This window comes from Macrotis lagotis, chromosome 3 (assembly GCF_037893015.1).
Source record: "Macrotis lagotis isolate mMagLag1 chromosome 3, bilby.v1.9.chrom.fasta, whole genome shotgun sequence".
NCBI lineage: Eukaryota > Metazoa > Chordata > Mammalia > Peramelemorphia > Peramelidae > Macrotis > Macrotis lagotis.
This window is the reverse complement of record NC_133660.1, coordinates 303,113,966-303,135,992: the sequence shown is the minus strand read 5'-3', so window position 1 is coordinate 303,135,992 and position 22,027 is coordinate 303,113,966. Positions and strand designations below refer to the sequence as shown.

At 35.3% G+C, this 22,027-nt stretch overlaps 1 protein-coding gene across 1 annotated transcript; it reads right to left on the bottom strand.

Moving 5' to 3' along the window:
- Positions 1 to 18,630: 18,630 nt before the first annotated feature.
- On the bottom strand, positions 18,631 to 19,542 carry LOC141517188 (olfactory receptor 4C11-like). The gene has a single exon (XM_074228038.1). The coding sequence runs from the start codon at positions 19,540 to 19,542 to the stop codon at positions 18,631 to 18,633; it is 912 nt and encodes a 303-aa protein (XP_074084139.1).
- Positions 19,543 to 22,027: the final 2,485 nt, after the last annotated feature.

Genomic DNA, 22,027 nt, shown 5'->3' with positions numbered 1-22,027 from the left:
CAAGGACACTAGCATTCATAGTCTTGCGTTCTCAAATGTCTTGCATGCCACATCACAGGTGTCTACCTCAATTTCCTCAACTGTAAAATGAGAAAAATGATCCCTACCTCACAGGGTTGCTGTGAGCATCAATTCAGAAAAAAAAAATCTGTCAAGTTCTTGACCCAGCGTATGAAGCATAATAGATGATTAATAAATAATATTTGCCTTTTTCCACTTCAATGAAGATTTGGACTCAAATGGAGAAGATGTTTTAGCTGCTTTGACTTGTCCCTGATGCCTAAAAATAAGAGCATAATATTTAGGCAGTTAAGTACACATTTATTCAAAATTCTATTTTGTTCAGTCCCAAATATCAAAATAATGACAGTACTAGGAATGGTAACTGTTTCCAGTTATGACTGGTTCCTGTGTAACCCATATTTTTGTCACATGAGGCATCAATGTTTTCATCACTATGGAGTTCAGGGGGAACTTCACCGTAATTCTTGTTCCTTCTTGCCTATATGATATTTAAAGAAGTTCCAGGATAATATTTGTATTTCTCACTGACATGATTTAAATGAATGTATATTCCAATCTAACAAATCAAAAGAGTTTAGAATAATTTTATTTATGGGACTGCTGGTGTTCAATAAAAGCAAATGATTGTAGCAACATGGAAAATTTAGATAGAGAAATAGAAAGACAAACAGGTAAATAGAGAGTTGGATAGGTAGACAGATACATATATATATATATACATGTATATATATATATACATATATACATGTATATATATATATATATATATATATATATATATATATATATATATATATATATATAGACAGACAGATAGAAAAATAGGCAGGCAGGCTTACCTGACCTACAGATAACAGATAGAAGATTTTAGACAGACAGATCCATAGATAGATAGAGTGATGAGTGATGCATAGATGTTTTGATGGATAATTAAATAGATAAATATATGTGTCCAGCAATAAATGTATGCATAGGTTTATTGATAGAGTGGAGTATAAACAGAGTGATACAATTTATTTTAAAAGAAAATTTATTAAGCACTTACTATATGCCTGAGAACCTGTTATGTCCTATAGAAAGAAATACTAATCTAAAAATCTGTATAAAATATGGTCTTCAAAATTTCCTCTGCCATCTAATGGAGACAATCTGTATTTAAGGCATAATAGAAGAAATAGTGTTACCTGTATGTATAATATCATTGACTGCAGATGTCCTTTATAATTTAAAAAAGAATCCTTCTCTTATTGGAATTTGAAAAACAATGTGAAGCAAATAAAATGAGAGAGTAGTTCCATGGCATATCCTGAAAGTTTTTGATTAGATATGACTAGATTTTGAGCTAGCAGTTCTCACACATTAAGGATCAAAATTATATTTTAAATAAAAAAAAAACCAAACTGAAAGAAAACTTTAAAAATAAAAGAAAAAAGGAAAAGTAGATGTCTGTATCTTTTTTTTGTACAATCATTTAAAATATTAACCTGGAAGGAAAAAAATGTACTCCTTACAAGTTCTAAAATACAGTTGGTGTACTGCTGATTCCTGGGAAGTGGTGACATGAGGTAGTGCCAAAAAGCAAATGAACTTCTAGAATTTTGAGTTTTCTGTTAATTATTCTCATTTATTTTGGTCATATGACTATATGGAGTAAATTTTCCTATCCCCTTGTGCATTTAGCATTATGAAATTATTAATTTCTTCTAGAATGTATGGCTCCTTATATTTTGAATTTGTCAATAAATCTTATTTTCATAAACACTTCACATTAAATATGCAAATGGTGTCAAAATCACTTTGAGGTTGAACCTGAGGAGGAATATAAAACAATTATGGAAAATATAGCAAATATCACTTTTAACTGAATAATTTTTTAAAATAAAATGTCAGCAGCCCATTAAAAATGATATAAAAGATTTTTATGTTCAAATGGTATTCCTTTGAAAAATTCAATGATTCATCAGTTATAGGAAAAATAATTATCAATTTCCTAAACTGAAAGGGAAAAAAAATCCCTTGCCATACCAATTGATAAATAAATGAATATTCTGCATTTTCAGATGGTAAAAGTATAATTTGAAATACTTTTTAAATCTTTCAAAAATATATTAAAATCAAGTTTTGTTTGCATGTTGTATTCAAGCACAATTTATCTAGCTTTAATTAGTAATGTTGTGGAATGATCTTCCATGAAAAATAATAATGACAGTTAAAATTGCATATATAACCAAATTTGTAAGGTGATTTCAGTAAATATTTTAGGAATTTAAATGTATTTTTTTAAATTCTATTTTATTTTGTTTTTAGGATTTTTGCAAGGCAAATGGGTTGAGAGATTTGTCCAAGGTCACACAGCTAGGCAATTATTAAGCTTCTGAGGCCAGATTTGAACACAGGTCCTCCTGACTTCAGGTCCGGTAATCTATCCACTGAGCTACCTAGCCACTCCTTGAGTGCATTTTCAAATTGGAAAGAAGTATACTTTTTCATTCACAGTTTGTGGTATCTTCTAAGAAAAACTGTTTGCTTAATTATTTTTAATAATTTCATGCTCTTAAGGATAGTCCACACAATGATTTGTCAAATATATTCTCTCAGAATGCAGACTTTTGGACAAACCACTTAATGACATTGGGGATTTTTAGTAAAGACAGGTGTGGGTTCACTGTGAGGATGGCAACTTATGAGAAAATTTGAAAAAAATCACACTATAATTTATATTAAAATGTCTCATAGTTAATAAAATTGTTTTTTAATTTTTTGGTGTTGAAGAACAGATTCTTGTTTTCTCATGAAGTCATTTCTTATTTTTTAGAGAAGAATTTTCTTATTTCCTTATTTTTTAATATATTAACTTATTTATTTATTCATTCATTTATTTATTTTAAGGCAATATGATAAAATGACTTGATCAAGGGCATACAGCTAGGCAATTATTAATTATCTGAGGTCAAATTTGAACTCAGGTCCTCCTGACTCCAGGTCTGGTGCTCTATCAATTGCACTACCTAGCTGCATTTCTTCATTTAACTTTTGCAAATCTTTTTTTCCATTTGGTCTATTCTCTTCTTCTTCTTTTTTTTTTAGGCTTTTGCAAGGCAAATGGGATTAAGTGGCTTGCCCAAGGTCTAACAGGTAGGCAATTATTAATTGTCTGAGGTCAGATTTGAACTCAGGTACTCCTGACTTCAGGGCTGGTGCTCTATCCACTGTGTCACCCAGCCACTAAATCATTTCTCTTTTTAAATGAGTTTTCCATTTGCCAGTTGAGGTTTTGAGAGAATTATGTTGTTTTTATATTTGTCCAGTTGTATTTTCCAAGGATTTTGTGTCTTGTTGCATGGTGTTAATTTTTTCGTGTTTCTTTTCACAATTTTTCCAAATGATTTTTAAACTCCTTCCTGAGTTCTTTAAGGAAATCATTCTGGGCTAGAGAACAAATCATATTCTCATCAGAAGTTCTAAATCTCTCGTGGTTAGGGTTTTTACCTTCTAGGTAGTTTGTTATGGGCATCCCATTTTTATGACCTTTTTTTCTTCTTCCTAGCATCTTGTATTGTGGTTGGTGCTGATTCACAGACCTTTGGTTTTGAAAATTCTAGAGGATTTGCTGACTGGGTTTAGTCACTAGAATGGCCTGGGAAATAGGGGGAGCTAGAGGCTTTACTGACTGGTCTTATAAACTCCAATGGGCCAGCCAGTAGGGGGTGTAGAGGCATTCTCTGGAGTGTCAATGAGCTTGATTTGTGGTTCACTCCCAAGATCTGGGGGAGGGGGGAGCAGGAGGGTCTGATTTATCCTTGGACAATGTGGGCCAGGTCATTGGGCTGTTTAGTTAATCTCAGTAGTGTGAAAGATCTGCTGCCACTCCTGAGCTGGGGTTGATGGTGGGGGGTGGTGGAAGTTGTTCTGTCTTTCCTTTGGGAACATTCCCTTTCTCTCACGGGGCGGGGGGGGGGGACTCAACTGGAAACATGAGGTCTCTGCTAAATATAGAGGCCTCTGGCCTTCCTGTATGGCAGAACTGAGCAGATTGATGTCTAGCCACCACTGGAGCTACCCCTGAGATGGTCTCCTGCCTGCTCACAAAGCCCAGGCTCTGGAGGCTGCTTTGAAGTCAGACCTGCTCCCACCCTGGCCCTGCTGGCTCTCTGCCCCCTCCCCCATGCTCTTCTGAGACAGTCCTTGCTCTTTCTGGATTTTGGAGAGTTGAATTCTGTTATTATAGCTCATTTCATATTAATTCTGCGAGAAAGCCAGGTGACCTCAGCAGTGTGCCTGTCTTCTCTCTGTCATCTTGCCCAGTAGTCCTCCAGAGCTCCTCTTTTCTTATTAAATTCATTTTATCATATCCAGGTTGTTGTTTCTAAGGATCACTGATGTCCAACTCTTCTCTCTTATCTACTAGCTGCTGTATTTAGTTGTCTTCTCTATCCCAGCATCTCTTATAATTTGAATACAGAGCAACTTTTTAACTTTTTAATCTCTTTAGTTCTTATGTATGTGTCTGATCTGTTTCAACCAGGACCAGAGATATTCATAACCAGGATACTGAAGATGAGAGAAAATTTGAGAACCTCCAGTATCAGGAAGATATTCATTAAAATATAAATTTTCAAAATGTTGGTTATAGTAGATCATTTTCATACCCTGAACATACTCTTTTCTGAGCAAGGGACACTCTTGGACAATCCAAGAATGTGTCCATAGCATCCATCTCATACTGTGACTGAAAGTTTTCCTTTTCACATTCTTTTACCATGTTATCAGGAGTAATTGTTCTATATCAGAATATTTTCTTTTTCATCAGTGTATTATTAAAAAAGGATTACTTAAGAATTCCTTACATGAATAGTTTCTTGGATCAATTTGAAATGAGGAACTTCATAGAAGACTAGTAGCATTTATTAAACTAGCAAATTTCACTGTTTAAGGTTTTTTATCTTTACTCAGAGAAAGGTAATTGTCCCATGAATTCTGTCTGAAAAAAATGTGTGAGAAGACACATAAACAGTAGGGTAAATAGATTAGATATTCACCAATAAACTTGTGCTCAATCAATGAGGTTCAGATTGTGTAAGAATACCTTTGATTTCTCTGAATATTAATGAGGCTAGAGAAAAGTGTTGATCAGAGAGTAGTGTTCACAGACAGGTTTAGAGAACCATTAACCTACTGAGGTGTTGCCTATGATTGACGAATGGAAATGTACTTGTAAAACAAGCTTTCTTCATTTTGAAACAAGACTTTAAACTCTTTAAGAAAACATATAAATTAGTCTGATTCCACAAATCTATGTATGTTTTGTTTTTCTGGTATAGAGCATGCTTGCCACATCATTGCTTTTATCTTTAAATTAGGGTCTGAATGTTTTTTTTATCTCTTTGATCCTATTGTATTTTTGAAACACTCTTAGGTTCAAAAATGTTGATGCAAGACAAAATGTAGAGCTTACTCTCTGCACATTCAAAACAATACTCTAATCCCTATCTCCAAACTCAATGTTATCATATACATACTTAATAACTGCTTTTTTTTTATCATCCCATCCTTTGAATTGGTTGAAGCAATGTTCTGCTTCTGTTTCAGCCTCTTTAGTTTCCCTGCCTGGCTTCTTTACATTTCACCTACCTGAAAAAGTATTGCCCATTAATTTTGGTGTCCATACTTCTTGTTTTCTAGCTTAATTATTAAGAGATGCCTGTGTATATATGTGGGTGCATACATCATATCATATATGTTTATATGAATAAATTTGCTTCTACATGATTGTGTTTACATAGTTATCAATGTGGAATTTATCCAGAGTTAGCAGATAAATTTATATTCGCTCACTTCCAGAGTCAGATGATCAAATGGGATTATCTTAGCATAGTTATTGATTCATGAATAAAACAAATAATTATATTGGTGTATGAAAATTGTAGCTGTTGCTGGTGTTTGAGTTTCATTGAAAGAGAAGTCCATTTCATCTGTGAAGTGATGCAAAAGCATATGAATTTCATGTGGGTAAGGAGGTGTGGTGCTAAGTCACCATCACCAGACAGAATTCGCTGTCTGTTAGGCAACATTGAGAAAGATGCTAGCTAAGATGATGAAAGTTGATTTTTAGGACACTGATAGTGAGACCCAGATTGTGGCATGAAACAGGGAAAGGAGGATGATTTAGGGTATCTAGCCAATTGTGACCCTCACAATTAACTCTGAATGACTGAACTGTTCCCATAAAGCAGAATGAGCAGTGCAAACTAGTGTCTTCCCAGGCAGTGTTGAATTGCCTCAACCAGATAGATCTGAGTTGGCTATTTTCTTTCAAATCAAATGAAAAACAGTAGAATTGTCTAGCTTGCATAAATTCAGAACTTCTACCATTGTAGATATCATAGCTTTTTTCTTTTTTTATTAAAGGTTTTATTTCAGTTTAACAATTTTCCCCCCAATCTTACTTCCCTCCCCCCCCACCATGGAAAGCAATCTGTCAGTCCTTACTTTGTTTCCATGTTGTACATTGATCCAAACTGAGTGTGATGAGAGAGAGATAACATACTTAAGGGAAAAAAAGTATAAGTGATAGCAAGATCAGACAATAAGATATCTATTTTTTTTCTAAATTAAAGGGAAGAATCCTTGAACTTTGTACAAAATCCATGGCTCTTTATGTGGAAACAGATGGTATTCTCCATTTCAGACAGCCCCAAATTGTCCCTGATTAATACACTGATGGAATGAGAGAGTCCATCAAGTTTGAGCATCACCCCCATGTTGCTCTTAGGGTATACAGAGTTTATCTTGTTCTTCTCATCTCACTCATCATCAGATCATGCAAATGACTCCAGCTTTCCCTGAATTCCCATCCCTCCTGGTTTCTAATGGAACAATAGTGTTCCATGACAAAATATACCACAGTTTGCTAAGCCATTCGCCAATTTAAGGACAGTTACTTGATTTCCAATTCTTTGCCACCACAAACAGGGCTGCTATGAATATTTTTGTACAAGTGACGTTTTTACCCTTTTTCATCATCTCTTCGGGATATAGACTAAGCAGTAGTATTGCTGGATCAAAAGGTATGCTCATTTTTGTTGCCCATTTGGTGGAGTTCCAAATTTCACTACAGAAAGGTTGGATGAATTCACAGCTCCACCCACAGTGTAAATTTCCCAGATTTCCCATAACCCTCCCAACAATGATCATTACCCTTTCTGGTTATATTGGCCAGTCTGAGGGGTGTGAGATGAGAGAAGCTTTAATTTGCATTTGTCTAGCAATTAATGATTTAGAGTAATTTTTCATATGGTTATGGATTGCTTTGATATCCTCATCTGTAAATTGCCTTTGAATATCCTTTGACCATTTGTCAATTGGGGAATGGCTTTTTGTTTTAAAAATATGCTTCAGTTCTTGGTATATTTTAGAAATGATTCCTTTGTCAGAATAATCAGTTGTAAAAATTGTTTCCCAATTTACTACATTTCTTTTGATCTTGGTTACAGTGGTTTTATCTGTGCAAAAGTTTTTTAATTTGATGTAGTCGGAATCGTCTAGTTTGTTTTTTGTGATGTTCTCCATCTCTTCCTTAGTCATAAACTCCTCCCCTTTCCATAGATCTGACTGGTAAAGTAGTCCTTAATCTTCTAATTTGCTTATAGTATTTTTTTTATGTCTAAATCCTGTAACCATTTGGATCTTATCTTGGTAAAGGGTGATAGGTGTTGGTCTAATCTAAGTTTCTTCCATACTAATTTCAAATTTTCCCAGGAGTTTGATTTTTATCAATTAGAGAGTTTTTATCCCAATAGCTGGACTCTTTGGGTTTACCAAACAGCAGATTACTATAATCATTTCCTGCTAATGCACCTAGTCTATTCCAATGGTCCGCCACTCTATTTCTTAGCCAATACCAAACAGTTTTGATGACTGATGCTTTATAATATAATTTTAGATCTGGTAAGGCTAAGCCCCCTTCTTTTGAATTGTTTTTCATTAAATCCCTGGAAATTCTTGACTTTTTATTTCTCCATTTGAATTTACTTACTACTTTTTCTAACTCATTAAAGTAATTTTTTGGAATTTTTATTGGTAGGACACTAAACAGGTAGTTTAGTTTTAGTTGAATTGTCATTTTTATTATACTAGCTTTACCTATCCATGAGCAGTTGAAATTTTCCCAGTTATTTAAATGTCATTTAATTTTTGGGAGAAGTGTTTTATAATTGTTTTCAAAAAGTTTCTGAGTCTGTCTTGGCAAATAGACTCCTAGGATTTTATATTGTCTGAGATTACTTTGAATGGGATTTCTCTTTTTAGCTCTTCCTGCTGTATCTTGCTAGACATATATAGAAAAGTTGAGTATTTATGAGGGTTTATTTTATAACCTGCAATTTTGCTAAAATTGCTAATTGTTTCCAGTAGTTTTTTGGATGATTTCTTGGGATTCTCTAGGTAGACCCAAATGTCATCTGCAAAGAGTGAGACTTTTGTCTCTTCCTTCCCAATTCTAATTCCTTCATGTTTTGTGATTTTAATGAGGTTCGGATTCCTTCCTGTAAATGACACTCTCACTCAGTTAAAAATGAAAGTATTTTAATTATACAATACAAGGAATAGATTGCTTACAGTAGCATCCAATATAGCAGATAATACATAAACAACAAGGGATTATTAATGCTATAATCAAAATAGAAGAGAACGATAAAGAAAACATCACCAATTCGGGGAGCACCAACTCTTGAGATGTTAGGTCAGGGAACCCCAGTTTTCATCGACCCTCGAGGTCCAAATGGGAGACCAGGCAGGATGTTTCCTCCATGGGTGAGATTCCAGTGAATGCTTGGGGTCTCAGGATATTTATTAGAGGAGAACAAAGAAGGCTCATGGCCAATTCACCTGGAGGGATCCCAGAGTTCTTAACACAGGTGCAGGAAGTTAGTGGGTAACGGTTTTCGGGAGATGCCATATGGGGCTGCTGTACACAACATTATCAAGGTCAGCACTATGAGAATAGCCAGTTCCTCCCAGTACTGTTTATGTTCCAAGGAGAGGCTAGTTCCTGGAACTCTAAGAACATGGCCGAATCACATATGACATATTTGGGGCGGGGTGAGATTCATGGACAGGACACTTTTTCATATAGGCTTGAGTGAACTTACTCATATAAGAATCTTAATTTCTTATTCATTTGGCCTTAAGGTCATGAGAAATGTATGAGGAAGGGATTATGGGAGTAAACTGATTATAAATTTGTTTCATTCTGGTACAATTACAAATACATAATAATAATAAGAAAACCAATAATAGTAATATAGGAATAGCTAAGCTGTTGAAATATTTGGTAGCAGTTGGCAGTTTAAACAAGAAATCATACCAATGATGATTAGTATCAGAAGTTACTAAATGAGAGGCCTCGATTACATGTCCTGCAACTACATGAGTCTGTATTTGATGTTCATTCAAAGCACGCTGCTTGGACTTTCATAGTTTCTTCAGGACATGTGATTGATCAAGAATAGCAGTTAAGGGTTGTAGAGATAAAGAAGTATTGGGAAGAGGTAACAATTTGGGTACCCAAGTCAAATTCTTAACAACAGCTATATCAGGGGAAAAGTAAAAAGCAAATCATCACCCCAACAGTGGTGATATGTACTTCATCCACTTGGCCAGGGGAAAAGTAAAAAACATCACATAGGTTAGAGGAGTGTGAGAGAAGGCAGGGCTCCATCTGCCAGGTCATCATCTCGCACACCATACCTTGGTTAGTGAAAGTACAGTCCTGTAAAGGATGAGTTACATTGTCTTTATCTACATAGTTGCTATATACTTGTGGAAAAGCAAAATAATCATGTAACACAAAAGTAATCACATGGGGAATTGACACATAATTTTCCATATACAGACTTGATAATATAATATACTACAGTCCCACTACACCATGTTCAGGTTTGTTTTGCTTCCAATATTTCATCATATTTGGGAGCAGCACGTCCCGATATGGGTATCTCCTTCTTGTAACAACCTCTAAGCATTCTCCTTTTATATTAAAGTGTATATATTTTTCAAAGAACATTTGGTCCATTTAAACAGGGCACTTATGTGGGTATCAATCTGTATATTAGCTAGAATGCTATCATTAAAAACTTGTAAGAATTGGCCCTGGTATTTTAAAGTAATGTTGGTGTGGCAGGATCGTTGTGGGCAACCAATTAGCATTAACTGTTAAAACTTGAGCTACATCTTGCCCAGCACTGCATAGTCTTCTGACCAAGGTCTCAAGATCTATAGAATTTACTATACCCAAACCTGTTCCAGCTCCACCAAGTAGAGTTATCTATATTCCACTGTGTACAATTCTTAATTAGGTCTTGTTCCATTGTTGATGGACAACTTTCAATTAATCTGTTAAACTGTGAGACTGGGGATGCAAAGGGAAGAGGAGTAATACAATATGAAATGTCAACTAACAGAGATAGTAAAACTTAGGTTCACAGAAGAAGGCCCTTTCAGGATATAGGACGAAGGAGTCTGATGTAGCATCAGTGATAGTCCAATTAGCAATGTTACAAAAGTTGAGTGCGGGGCAGGTGTAATTTCCTTGTTGTGAAGAAACAATAGACGACCACCACTTCAATGGGATCTTGTTCCCGGAGAATCTCAACCGGGCTCCTGTACTGCAGCATAAAACCAGAATCCTACAAAACACTTAATTCCGAATGAACATTTGGGTTAGTGGAACATGATGCCAAGTGTCATCTTCTGAATAACAAATAATAGCTGTATTATTATTCCCTTGGGCTATTAATTCAGCTGGCCTAGGAGCTTCTGTAGGGTGTAATTTTATCCATACTTTGGTTCCTGGAATTATCTTGAAATTTCCACCATTGTATGGTGGGAATATTTGACAGTCTCCTTATTTGTAAGTGAGGAATCATCATTTTGGACAATGGAGTACTTTCTCCATCAGCCAATGGTCTATTATTTAACTGTCTCAAAGCTTCAAAAAGATTCTCTTTCCATTTACTCAAGCTATTATTATCATTTAGTTTTCTTAATTTTTCCTTAAGTAAACCATTCATTCTTTCTATTAGTCCAGCTGCCTGTGGATAGTAAGGGATATGATATATCCATTCAATATTATTATATTCACAATAAGCATCAATTTCCTTTTCCTTTAAAATGAGTTCCATTGTCACTTTGGACTTGCATAGGGGTTCCATAGTATAAGGAGATGATATCTAAAGTCCTACAAATATTCTTTTGGGTTGCCAGTCTATATGGGCAAGCAATTAGTATTCCTCAATAAGTGTCTACACAAGTACAAGCATATTGACACCCTTGAGTTAGAGGTAATGGGCCTATATAATCAATCTGCCAAATTTGGGCAGGCAAAGTGCCTCTAGCCAATTCTCCAGTTACAATTCAAGGTATGGAGCGCTGACTGAGGAGCTGGCATTGGGGGCATTCCTGAGTTATCTGTTTAAAAATATCTAAGGGAATATTAATTCCTCTAGCCAATGCCCACCTGTAAGATGCAAGAGTGCCAAGATGGCCTGCAGTGATGTGAATCCATTTTCCTAGCGTCAAATCATCCTTATTCTCCAGGGGCATCATTTGCAGGGATTTTCCTTCTACTTTTGAGAGTTCATCAGCTTGAGCATTATACTCACATTCCACCGAATTAGCTTTCACTTGGGCATCTACATGAAACACAGACACATTAGTATACTGGACCCAAATACATTTATCTTTCCACATTTCATAAGCCAAAACTTGTTTCCTATAAAAATACCAATTTTTTGCATGTCACATGGTCATCTAAGTGGTTAGGCCATTTGCCACTACCCAGGTGTCTGAAAAAATATGACATTGTCTCCCCTTCACTTGTTTCAATACTTGACATACAGCCATCAGTTTTGTCCACTGACTGCCTTCCTGTTCTTTCTAAAATATTATTTGTTACAGCCTTCCAATACCTAATTTGTCCTAAATATCCAGCAGAGCCACCCGGTAAACCAAATGTTTTTCTTTTACTCAGGACTCAAGGCAGCATATCCTTGATTCCATTTGACTGGTGAAACTGCCTTTTGAGGGGGAGTGGTTAGTGGAGACTGCACTGAGGTTAATTCAGATACTTTCTCAGGCAGGGGAGAGATGCCAGATTCTCCTGGTTTAGTTCTGTTCTATATGTACCATTTCCATTTAATTATACTGGACTTCTATGCATGTCCTATCTTATGAGAGATCAGAGTCTCCATTTATCCAGCTCATAATAGTTATTTGGGGCCTTAAAAGAAATTCAATGTCCAATATGCAGCTAGCAATTGTTCAAAAGGAGTATAGTTCTCTCCCACAGGTAGCAGTCTAATATTAAATTTTTTTCCAAATTTCTCCAATCACTTTTAAGAACGCATCTCAATTTAGTACAAATCTGGGTTGCCCAATCCCAGAAGAAATTCCATAACTTATTAGTTGATTCATAGCTCTCTATGTTCTTTCCTACTTTACATTAATTTTAAAACCAATTTTCAAAACTTCCAAAACCAATATCTTATTTATACAAAGTCAAACTTGCTCATACCTTCATTCTACATGCTTTAGCTTCCATAAATTAAAAAGAACCTAACCTTCTCTATGCCTCTTCATTTTCTTTGCACCCCCTTTCACTATTCTCTTCACAGGTGCTTAAATCCAGTATTCAGACTGCACAACTTGCATTTTCTCTTAACATACTACTTAAGCATATTTCAGACTTTATTTACCCCTCCTTTCTTCTTCTTTTATTCTAACACATACTGTTCATGACCAGATCCGATGATTCATTTAAAACCTTACTTTTACAGCTAAATAGGCATAGTTCTATTTACAAATTCTTGGGCAAGATTTTTCAATGTTCCTAATTCCATTGTACACTTAAAATTTTACAGATTGTAATAGTCTTTGTACCTCTGCAAGAATAATTTCTCATCAAGTAATTTGAGAGACATCCCTCTTAAAATGTACTAATATATACTCTGGGAGAAAGGGAACAATCATCACCGAGTACTCCTTTTTTGGGTAATTGACCTACCTTCATCATTATTTTAACTTGTTTTACCTAAATTTCTTTTCCTCCCAAGCCTGTAATTTTAACAGACATTCCATTTCTAAGTATACTAGAATTGCCATCCATTAAAGAGGTCCCACCTCAATTTCAAAACAAAACAAAACAAAGAAGCAAACAAGCTTTAGTAACAATTGTATATCCATTTTTCTAATTTCTAATTAATAATTTATTAATCTTATGAGAGACTGATAGTTCCTCTGTCTGATCTCCCTTCCTGGGGTTTGATCCTTATCTAATATTCGCCTTTAAAATGTTCTAATGAGAGATACTAGGAGCGAAGAGGAGAGGGGAAGGGGGGCAGAGCAGTAGGCTCCACATTCAAGGTCAAAACTTTTCCTTTATCTCCCACTTTCTTATTCAAAGCTTGACATACCTTCACATATGCTGTTAAAAGAGCCCATTCCCTTCTGCAAATACCATTCATCTCCTTTCCCTTTTCTATGGTAATTTTCCTTAAGCACTTAGGAAGTTGGGGAGGCTTTCCAACCCTAGCCCCAATCTTCACACCAGCCAGTATTTTGAGCCCAGACCTTTGCTAAAGTAGAAAAGGGAGGGTCCTCCCATCCTGGCACTTCAAAAGGGACAGAGATCTATGCCATTTTCTTAAATAGAGGCATTTACACAATGAATCCTGTTCGTGACGCCAACTTAATGTTTTGTGATTTTAATGAGGTTCGGATTCCTTCCTGTAAATGACGCCCTCACTCAGTTAAAAATAAAAGTATTTTAATTATACAATACAAGGAATAGATTGCTTACAGTAGCATCCAATACAGTAGATAATGCATAAAAGACAAAGGATTATTAATGCTATAATCAAAATAGAAGAGAAAGAAAAAGAAAACATCACCAATTTGGGGAGCACCAACTCTCGAGATGTTGGGTCGGGGAACCCAGTTTTCATCGACACTCGAGGTCCGAATGGGAGACCAGGCAGGATGTCTCCTCCATGGGTGAGATTCCAGTGAATGCTTGGAGTCTCAGGATATTTATTAGAGGAGAACAAAGAAGGCTCATGGCCAATTCACTTGGAGGGATCCCAGAGTTCTTAACACAGGTGCAGGAAGTTAGTGGGTAACGGTTTTAGGGAGATGCCATATGGGGCTGCTGTACACAACATTATCAAGGTCAGCACTGTGAGAATAGCCAGTTCTTCCCAGTACTGTTCATGTTCCAAGGAGAGGCTAGTTCCTGGAACCCTAAGAATGCAGCAGAATCACATAGGACATATGGGGGGGTGAGATTCATGGACAGGATACTTTCTCATACAGGCTCGAGTGAACTTGCTCATATAAAAATCTTAGTTTCTTATTCACTTCAAATTCTTTTTCTTCTCAAATTGCTGAAGCTAACATTTCTAATATGATATTGAATAGTAGTGGTGATAATGGGGACCCTTGTTTCACCCCTGATCTTATTGGGAATGCCTCTAGCCTTTCTCTGTTGCATACAATGCTTGTTGATGGTTTCTGATAGATACTGTTTATTATTCTTTATTATTTAATATTTATTTATTATCATTTTATACAAACAATGTTTTTTTATACATTAATAAAATATTCTTGTTTAAGAGAAAACAAAATACCTCCCCCCCCAAAAAAATATAGACTCATTTGAGTGATAAAGTAAAGGGGAGAGAAAAAATTAAAATTAAAATTAATAAAAAAATAGTAATAATTGTAGGTATGGCCAGGTGGCGCAGCAGACGGAGCACCAGCCCTGGAGCCAGGAGCACCCAAGCCCATATCCGGCCCTGTACACCCAACAATAACCCAGCTGTGTGACATGCAAGCCACCCCAACCCCACTGCCCTGCACAAACCAAAAAAAAGAATAAAAAGAAATAAAATAAAATAAAATAGTAATAATAGTAGGGGTGGCTGGGTGGCAAACAGAGCTTTGGCCCTTGATCCAGGAGTACCCGGGTCCGAATCTGGCCTCAGACACCCAATGATCACCCTACTATGCAGCCCCAGTCAGGCCACCCAGCCCCATTTGCCCTGCACCCCCCCAAAATAATAATAATAAAACATTTGCTTCAGTCTGTATTCCAACACCACCAACTTTGTCATGGGTGGATCACATTCTTTATGATAAGTCCATCACAAAGGTTACTTCCATATTTTTCCACCATTGCCATTGCTGAAAGCAACTCGTAAATTAAAAAAAAAAGAATATTTGTATTGATTGTGCAGTGTGGACTTTATCTCAGGATCACTCAGCAACAGGAACTAGCTTCATATTTCTTCAGAAAGGAAATGCATCCACCTCCCTCTTAGCATTATGTAATGAGCCACAATTTTTCCTTGATATTATGGTGAAACAACAGTCCACAAAGAACATTGAGATCGAGCTCTCATCTATGCCTGATGCCTATCAATTCCACATGATTAATAACTTGTCATTCTGTCCCTAATATGAATATTATTGTGAATTGATCTTATTCACAATCTATTTTTAGCTAGAAGGGAGATTATGTCATGTTCCTTTTTGTCTTTTTTAATTATAGTGACCATCAAATTGTACCCATTGTCAAACTTTTACTAGACAGCTTCAGAAATTTTGAGTCCCTGAATTACATCAAGCAATTTCATGTCATAGGCAAGATACAGTAGCTGATTCTAGTTGTCTTTGTATGATGTGTCCAGTTACTCATGTTGGAGCAAACTGTATTGATTCATATGTCAATATATTAAAAGTCATTCTTACATTTCATACATATACTTATTCCATACTTTCTTCACTTCCTATAAGACCTTCTCCCATAGAAAGCTATGATATCTACACTTGTAGAAGTTTCAAAAATATGCAAGCTAGACAACTCTACTGTTTGTACAATTGATTTGAAAGAAAGTAACCAACTCAGATCTATCTGGTCATGGCAATTCATCACTGCCCAGGAAGACACTCGTTTGCATTGGTCGTTTTGCTTTATGGGAACAGTTCAGTCATTCAGAGTTAACTTTGAGGGTCACAATTGACTAGAGACCCTACATCGTCCTCCTTTCTACATTTCATGCCACAATTTGTGTCCCATAATCAGGGTCCTTAAAGTCAACTTTCGTCATCTTGGCTAGGATACTTCTTAATGTTGCCTAATACACATTGAATGCTATCTGGTGAGGATGACTTAGCACCACACCTCCTTAACCACATACAATTCATATGCTTTTGCATCACTTCACAGATGAAATGGACTTCCCTTTCAATGAAACTCAAACACCAGCTATAATTTTCATATACCAATATATCTATCTGTTTTATTCACTAATCAATAACTATGCTAAGATAACCCCATTTGATCCTCTGATTCTAGAAGTGAGCGAATAAAAATTTAACTGCTAACTCTGGATAAATTCTACATTGATAATTATGTAAACACAAGCATGTAGATGCAAATTTATTCATATAAACATATATGATGTGATGTATGCACCCACATATATACAGAGGCATCTCTTTATAATTAAGCTACAAATCAATAAGGATGGACATCAAAAAACTAATAGGCAATACTTTTTCAAGTAGGTGAAATGTAAAGCAGCTAGGCCCAGAAATTAAAGAGGCTGATGAAGAGGCAGAACATTCCTTTAACCAATTCAAAGGATGGGATAAAAAAATCCCAGTTATTAAGTATCTGGATGATAACCCTGTGTTTGGAGATAGGTATTAGAGTATTGTTTTGAAAGTGTAGAGAGTAACTTCTACATTTTTTCTTGCATTAACATTTTTGAACCTAAGAGTTTTTCAAAAATACAATAGGATCAAAGTGTTAAAGAAAAACATTGAGACTCTAATTTAAAGATAAAAACATTGATGATGTGACAAGCATGCTCTATACCAGAAAAACTAAACATACATTGATTTGTGGAATCAAACTAATTTATATGCTTTCATTAGAGGGTTTAAAGTTTTGTTGACAAATGAAGAAAGCTTGATTTACAAGGTCATTTCCATTGGTCAACCATAGGCAACTCCTCTGTAGGTTAATGGTTCTCTAAAATTGTCTGTAAACACTGCTCTGTGATCAACCCTTTTCTCTTGCCTCATTAAAATTCAGAGAAATCCAAGGTATTCTTACACAACCCTAACCTCGTTGATTGAGCGCAAGTTTATTGGCGAATATCGTATCTAGCCGCCCTACTGTTTATGTGTATTCTTACAGATTTTTTTCAGACAGAATTCATGGGACAATTGGCTTTCACTGAGTATAGATGAAAAACCTTAAACAGTCAAAACTGATTATTCAGTAAAGGCTACTAGTCTTCTATGAAGTTCCTCATTTGTAATTCATAGAAGAAATCATTTGTGTAAGGAATTCCTAACTAATCCTTTTTTTTAGTAATACAGTGGTGAAAAAGAAAATATTCTGATTTTGAAACATTACTCCTGAAAATATGTTAAACGAGTGTGAAAAGGAAAGATTTTTGTCACAATATGAGATGGATGCTAAAGACACATTCTTGGACTTTCCAAGAGTGCCCCTTGCTCAGAGAATAGTACGTTCAGGGTATGAAAATGATCTATTATAACCAGCATTTTGAAAATTTATATTTTAAGTATGGTCTTCCTGATTCTGGAAGTTCTCAAATTTTCCCTCGTCTTCAGTATCCTGGTTAAGACTATCTCTGGTCCTTTTTGAAACAGATCAGACACATACATAAGAAATGAAGATATTAAATAATTAAGTTGCTCTGTATTCAAAGTATAAGAGATGATGGGATAGAGAATAACACTAAATACAGAATCTAGTAGAAAGAAGAGAAGAGACTTGGACATCAGTGACCTTGATAGAATGTATTCAATAAGAAAAGAGTTCTGGAGGACTACCGGGCAAGATGGCAGAGAGAAGCCAGGCACTGTGCTGAGTTCACCTGGCTGTTTTGCAGAATTAATATGAAATGAGCTGCTTAACAGAATTCAACTCTCCAAAATCCAGAAAGAGCAAAGGAGAAGGACATCTCTTGACAAGGACTGTCTCAGGGGAGCGTGCAGAGGGGGCTGAGAGTCAGCAGAGGAAGGGTGAAAGCCCGTCTGACCTCAGAGCAGCCTCCAGAGATTGGGCTATGCAAATAGGAGAGCAGCGCCAGGGAGGGGTAGCTCCAGTGGTGGCTAGACATCAATCTGCTCAGCTCTGCCATCCAGAAAGACCATAGGCCTGTATTTTTAACGGATTCCCCATGTTTCCAGTTGCGTCCTCCCACCCCCTTTCCCTGTGAGAGAAAGGGACTGTTCCCAAAGGAAAGACAGTAATATTTTCCCCCTCCACCACATCCAGTCCAGGAGTGGGCAGCAGAAGGGTAAGAAGGTGATTATCATTTATTAATCATCTATTATACTTCAAGTGCTGGGTCAAGAACTTGACAGATATTTTCTGAAATGATCCTCACAGCAACCCTGTGAGGTAGGAATCATTTTTCTCATTTTACAGTTGAGGAAATTGAGGTAGACAACAGTGATGTGGCACACAAGACATTTGGGAAGACAGGACTATGTATGCTAGTTGCCTTGTTAACTTGCTTTCTTGCTCCATAGTTTCTCCATAGCACTTTTTACTTCTGCGTTTCTCAGTGTATAGATCAAGGGATTAAGCAAGGGAGTTCCAATGGTATAAAACACGGACACCATTTTATCCACAGGGTAATTAATTGGGGGACGAACATACATAAAAATACAAGGAACAAAGAATAAAATGACTACAATTATGTGTGAGGTACAGGTGGACAAGGCTTTACGCTTCCCTTCTGCACTATGATTTCTAAGAGAATAAAGGATTAAAATATAGGATGTCATAAGAATTAAAAAGCTCAGCAAACATTCAATTCCACTATTGAAAAGAACCAAAAGTTTGAACACATATGTATCAATGCAGACCAAGTTCAATAAAGGCTGCAAGTCACAAATATAGTGATCAATCACATTGGGACCACAGAATGGTAAACTTAATGCAATCAAGATCTGGGTGCTAGAATGCAGCACAGACAGCATTATGACCAATATCATTAAATACCCACACACCTTCTGGTTCATGATGATTGGGTAATGCAGTGGCTTACAGATGGCCACATAGCGGTCAAAAGCCATGAGGACAAGGATCAAGATCTCCATGCATCCAAAGAAATGTGCGGCAACTAACTGTGTCATGCACTCATTAAAGGAAATAGTCTTCTTTTCAGAGATGTTGTCTGCAATCAGTTTGGGCGCTGTCGTACTAGAGTAACAGAAGTCTGTCAAGGACAAGTAGTTCAGAAAGAAATACATGGGGGTCCCAAGTGTGGGACTGGTTTTGATGGTCAAAATGATGAGCAGGTTTCCTATCATTGTGGCAATATACAAAACCAAGAAAATGGCAAATAATATCTTCTTTTTCACTGGATCTTGTGTTAGTCCAAGAAAAATGAATTCAGTCACGTTGTTTCTCATTTCTTTGTCTTCAATGAAAATTGGAAGGATATAGGTGAGAACTAATTATTGCATGAATGGATGAAAATAGCTGAAGAAAAACAGAATATAGGACCCTTTTACAGTATAAATTTCTGTTCTCACGTATTTCAGGATACATATTTTACTTGTACACACAAAAATACTGAGGGAATATTGCTATTACCATACAGTTGCTATAATCTTTCGCAATCATTGCTCCACAGTGTTCTATCTTATTTAGGAAGGATTAAGGTTTAATGTTAATAAAAGGACAGATAATGGCTTACTATAGGATAGAATTAAACAATAGGCTGAAAACTGACAATTCCCTTATACTTTTCCCTATTAAGCTGCTAGAATCAATCTTATTTATGTTATTACTATATTTCATAGATTCATTAATAAGATTTCCCCTGTCATCAAGCATTAATTTATATCTTTAAAACCTGTAGTTATCAATCCTAGATCTGATTTCTGGAGTAAATTAGTGAGGAAAGGTTTATTTCAGAAAGGTGATATGTACAAATACATATGAATAATATCAATTCAAGAATATAATCTTTTATAATATGTCATCATGTTCACTTCATACATATTCACTGGAGTGACCACATCCAAATTAGCCATAAGATTAGTTTCATGTGACTTGATCTTCCTGAAATTCATTGTCTCCTGTTTTTAGTATTTTAAAATGATCACAATGCATAATATATTTTATATATCCTTCATCAATCCATCCTTTTCTGTTTGAATTTCAAAAATCTATTTATCTTTTGAGAAATTATATATTTATTTCTTTGAAAAGGCAAGAAAATTATCTTAATTATTAATGTTTACAGAGAACACAAATGAACTTCTTAAATCTGTCTTTGTAACTGACCATACAGAATCTCTGATTTAGTTCCTTATTTTAAAGGTGAAGAAAAAACTGAGTATAAAGAAATCTTAAATGACTTTCTCAAGCTCACTTGCATAGTAGTTGAAATAATGAAGATTCATCTTTATGAACTATGACTCTAAATTCAACCCACTTGTGTCTTTCAAGTAAATAAATCAAAATGATGTAATGTCAAATGAAAAAATACTCTAAATAACTTTATTAGAGGATTGCAAATTAAAACATCCTTGAGATAACATCTTGTTACTATCAAACTAAGTAAAATGATAAAGGAGAAAGTAACTTAATTTGGATGAAATGCAGAAAAACTGGAACATTAGTTCATTTTGGTGGAATTGGGAACTGATATAACCATTTGGAGAAGAATATGGAAATATGCCCTAATTATTATGAAACTATATGTATGCTTTGACCCATCAATATTATGGGTCTATTTCCTAAGTTCTATCTCCAAAGATCATTAAGGAAAAGGAGAAGTACAGACATTTTCTAAAATGTTTATAGCAACTCTTTTTGTGGTAGCAAAAAACACTCCTGGAAATTGCAGGATGCCATCAATTGGTGAATAGTTGAAGAAGTTGTATATCATTGAGTTGAAAGGCAACTATGCTATATAGACATGATGAGCTCAAGGATCTTAGAGAAATAAAAAGCAAATAAAGACTTGTTCATAACAAGGGAGAAAAATGAGCAGAATCAAGATAATATTGTTTAAAGCAAAAGAAATACTTTATAGAATGATTTTAAGAGAATTGTTGCTTTTGACTGTTATAAAAATCAAAATAATGGACCCATATAATAAAATAAAAGACAAATGAGAAAAGATGCTGTCTGCCACCAGAGTAGGGATTAATAAATAGAAGCATGCATATATTAAATGTTCATATCTATCTGCATATATGTAGAGATTCATGCAAATTTATATATGAAGATGTATATGTGTATGTGTGTGTGTGTGTGTGTATGTACCTATTTTTGACTAATGCTAGCCCTCTCTAAAGCGGAAAGGGCAAGAAATAGGAATATTAATTAATGTAATGATTTATTGAAATTTCAAAGGACCATTAAATTTTACGCAAATTTGATTTGACTTTGATCTGCAATCATCTTTTTTTATTATGTTCTGATACAATAAGGCTTATTTTATTCCAAATATTTAAAAATATATTTTTAAAACTTTTGAAATGAAAATTCATTGAGAATGATCATATTTCCTATCATTTGCAATATGATTATGCTCATACTCATTAGTGATATTGACCATCACCAAGATTATAGAAACTAGGCAGAAAGAATGCTCATGCAGCTGAAACAAGGAAAGATATTAATAATTTCTGATATCTATTTATAGGACCAAATGAATGATCAAACAAATAGAATGACACATTTGAAAGAAGAAGACATACTCTGAAGTTCAAATCTGATCTTTAGACACTTACTCTTTATAGTCCTGGGCATTTACTTACTCTTCTTTACATCAGTTCCTCATCTGTTAAAATGATATGGAGATGGAAAGACAAAGCACTTAATTACTTTGGCCAAGAAAATATCAAATAAGGTCATTAAGAGTTAGTGAAAAATGGAAAA

Coding starts and splice junctions, on each gene's coding strand:
- LOC141517188 (XM_074228038.1), bottom strand. CDS start 19,542: ATGAGAAACAACGTGACTGAATTCATTTTTCTTGGACTAACACAAGAT.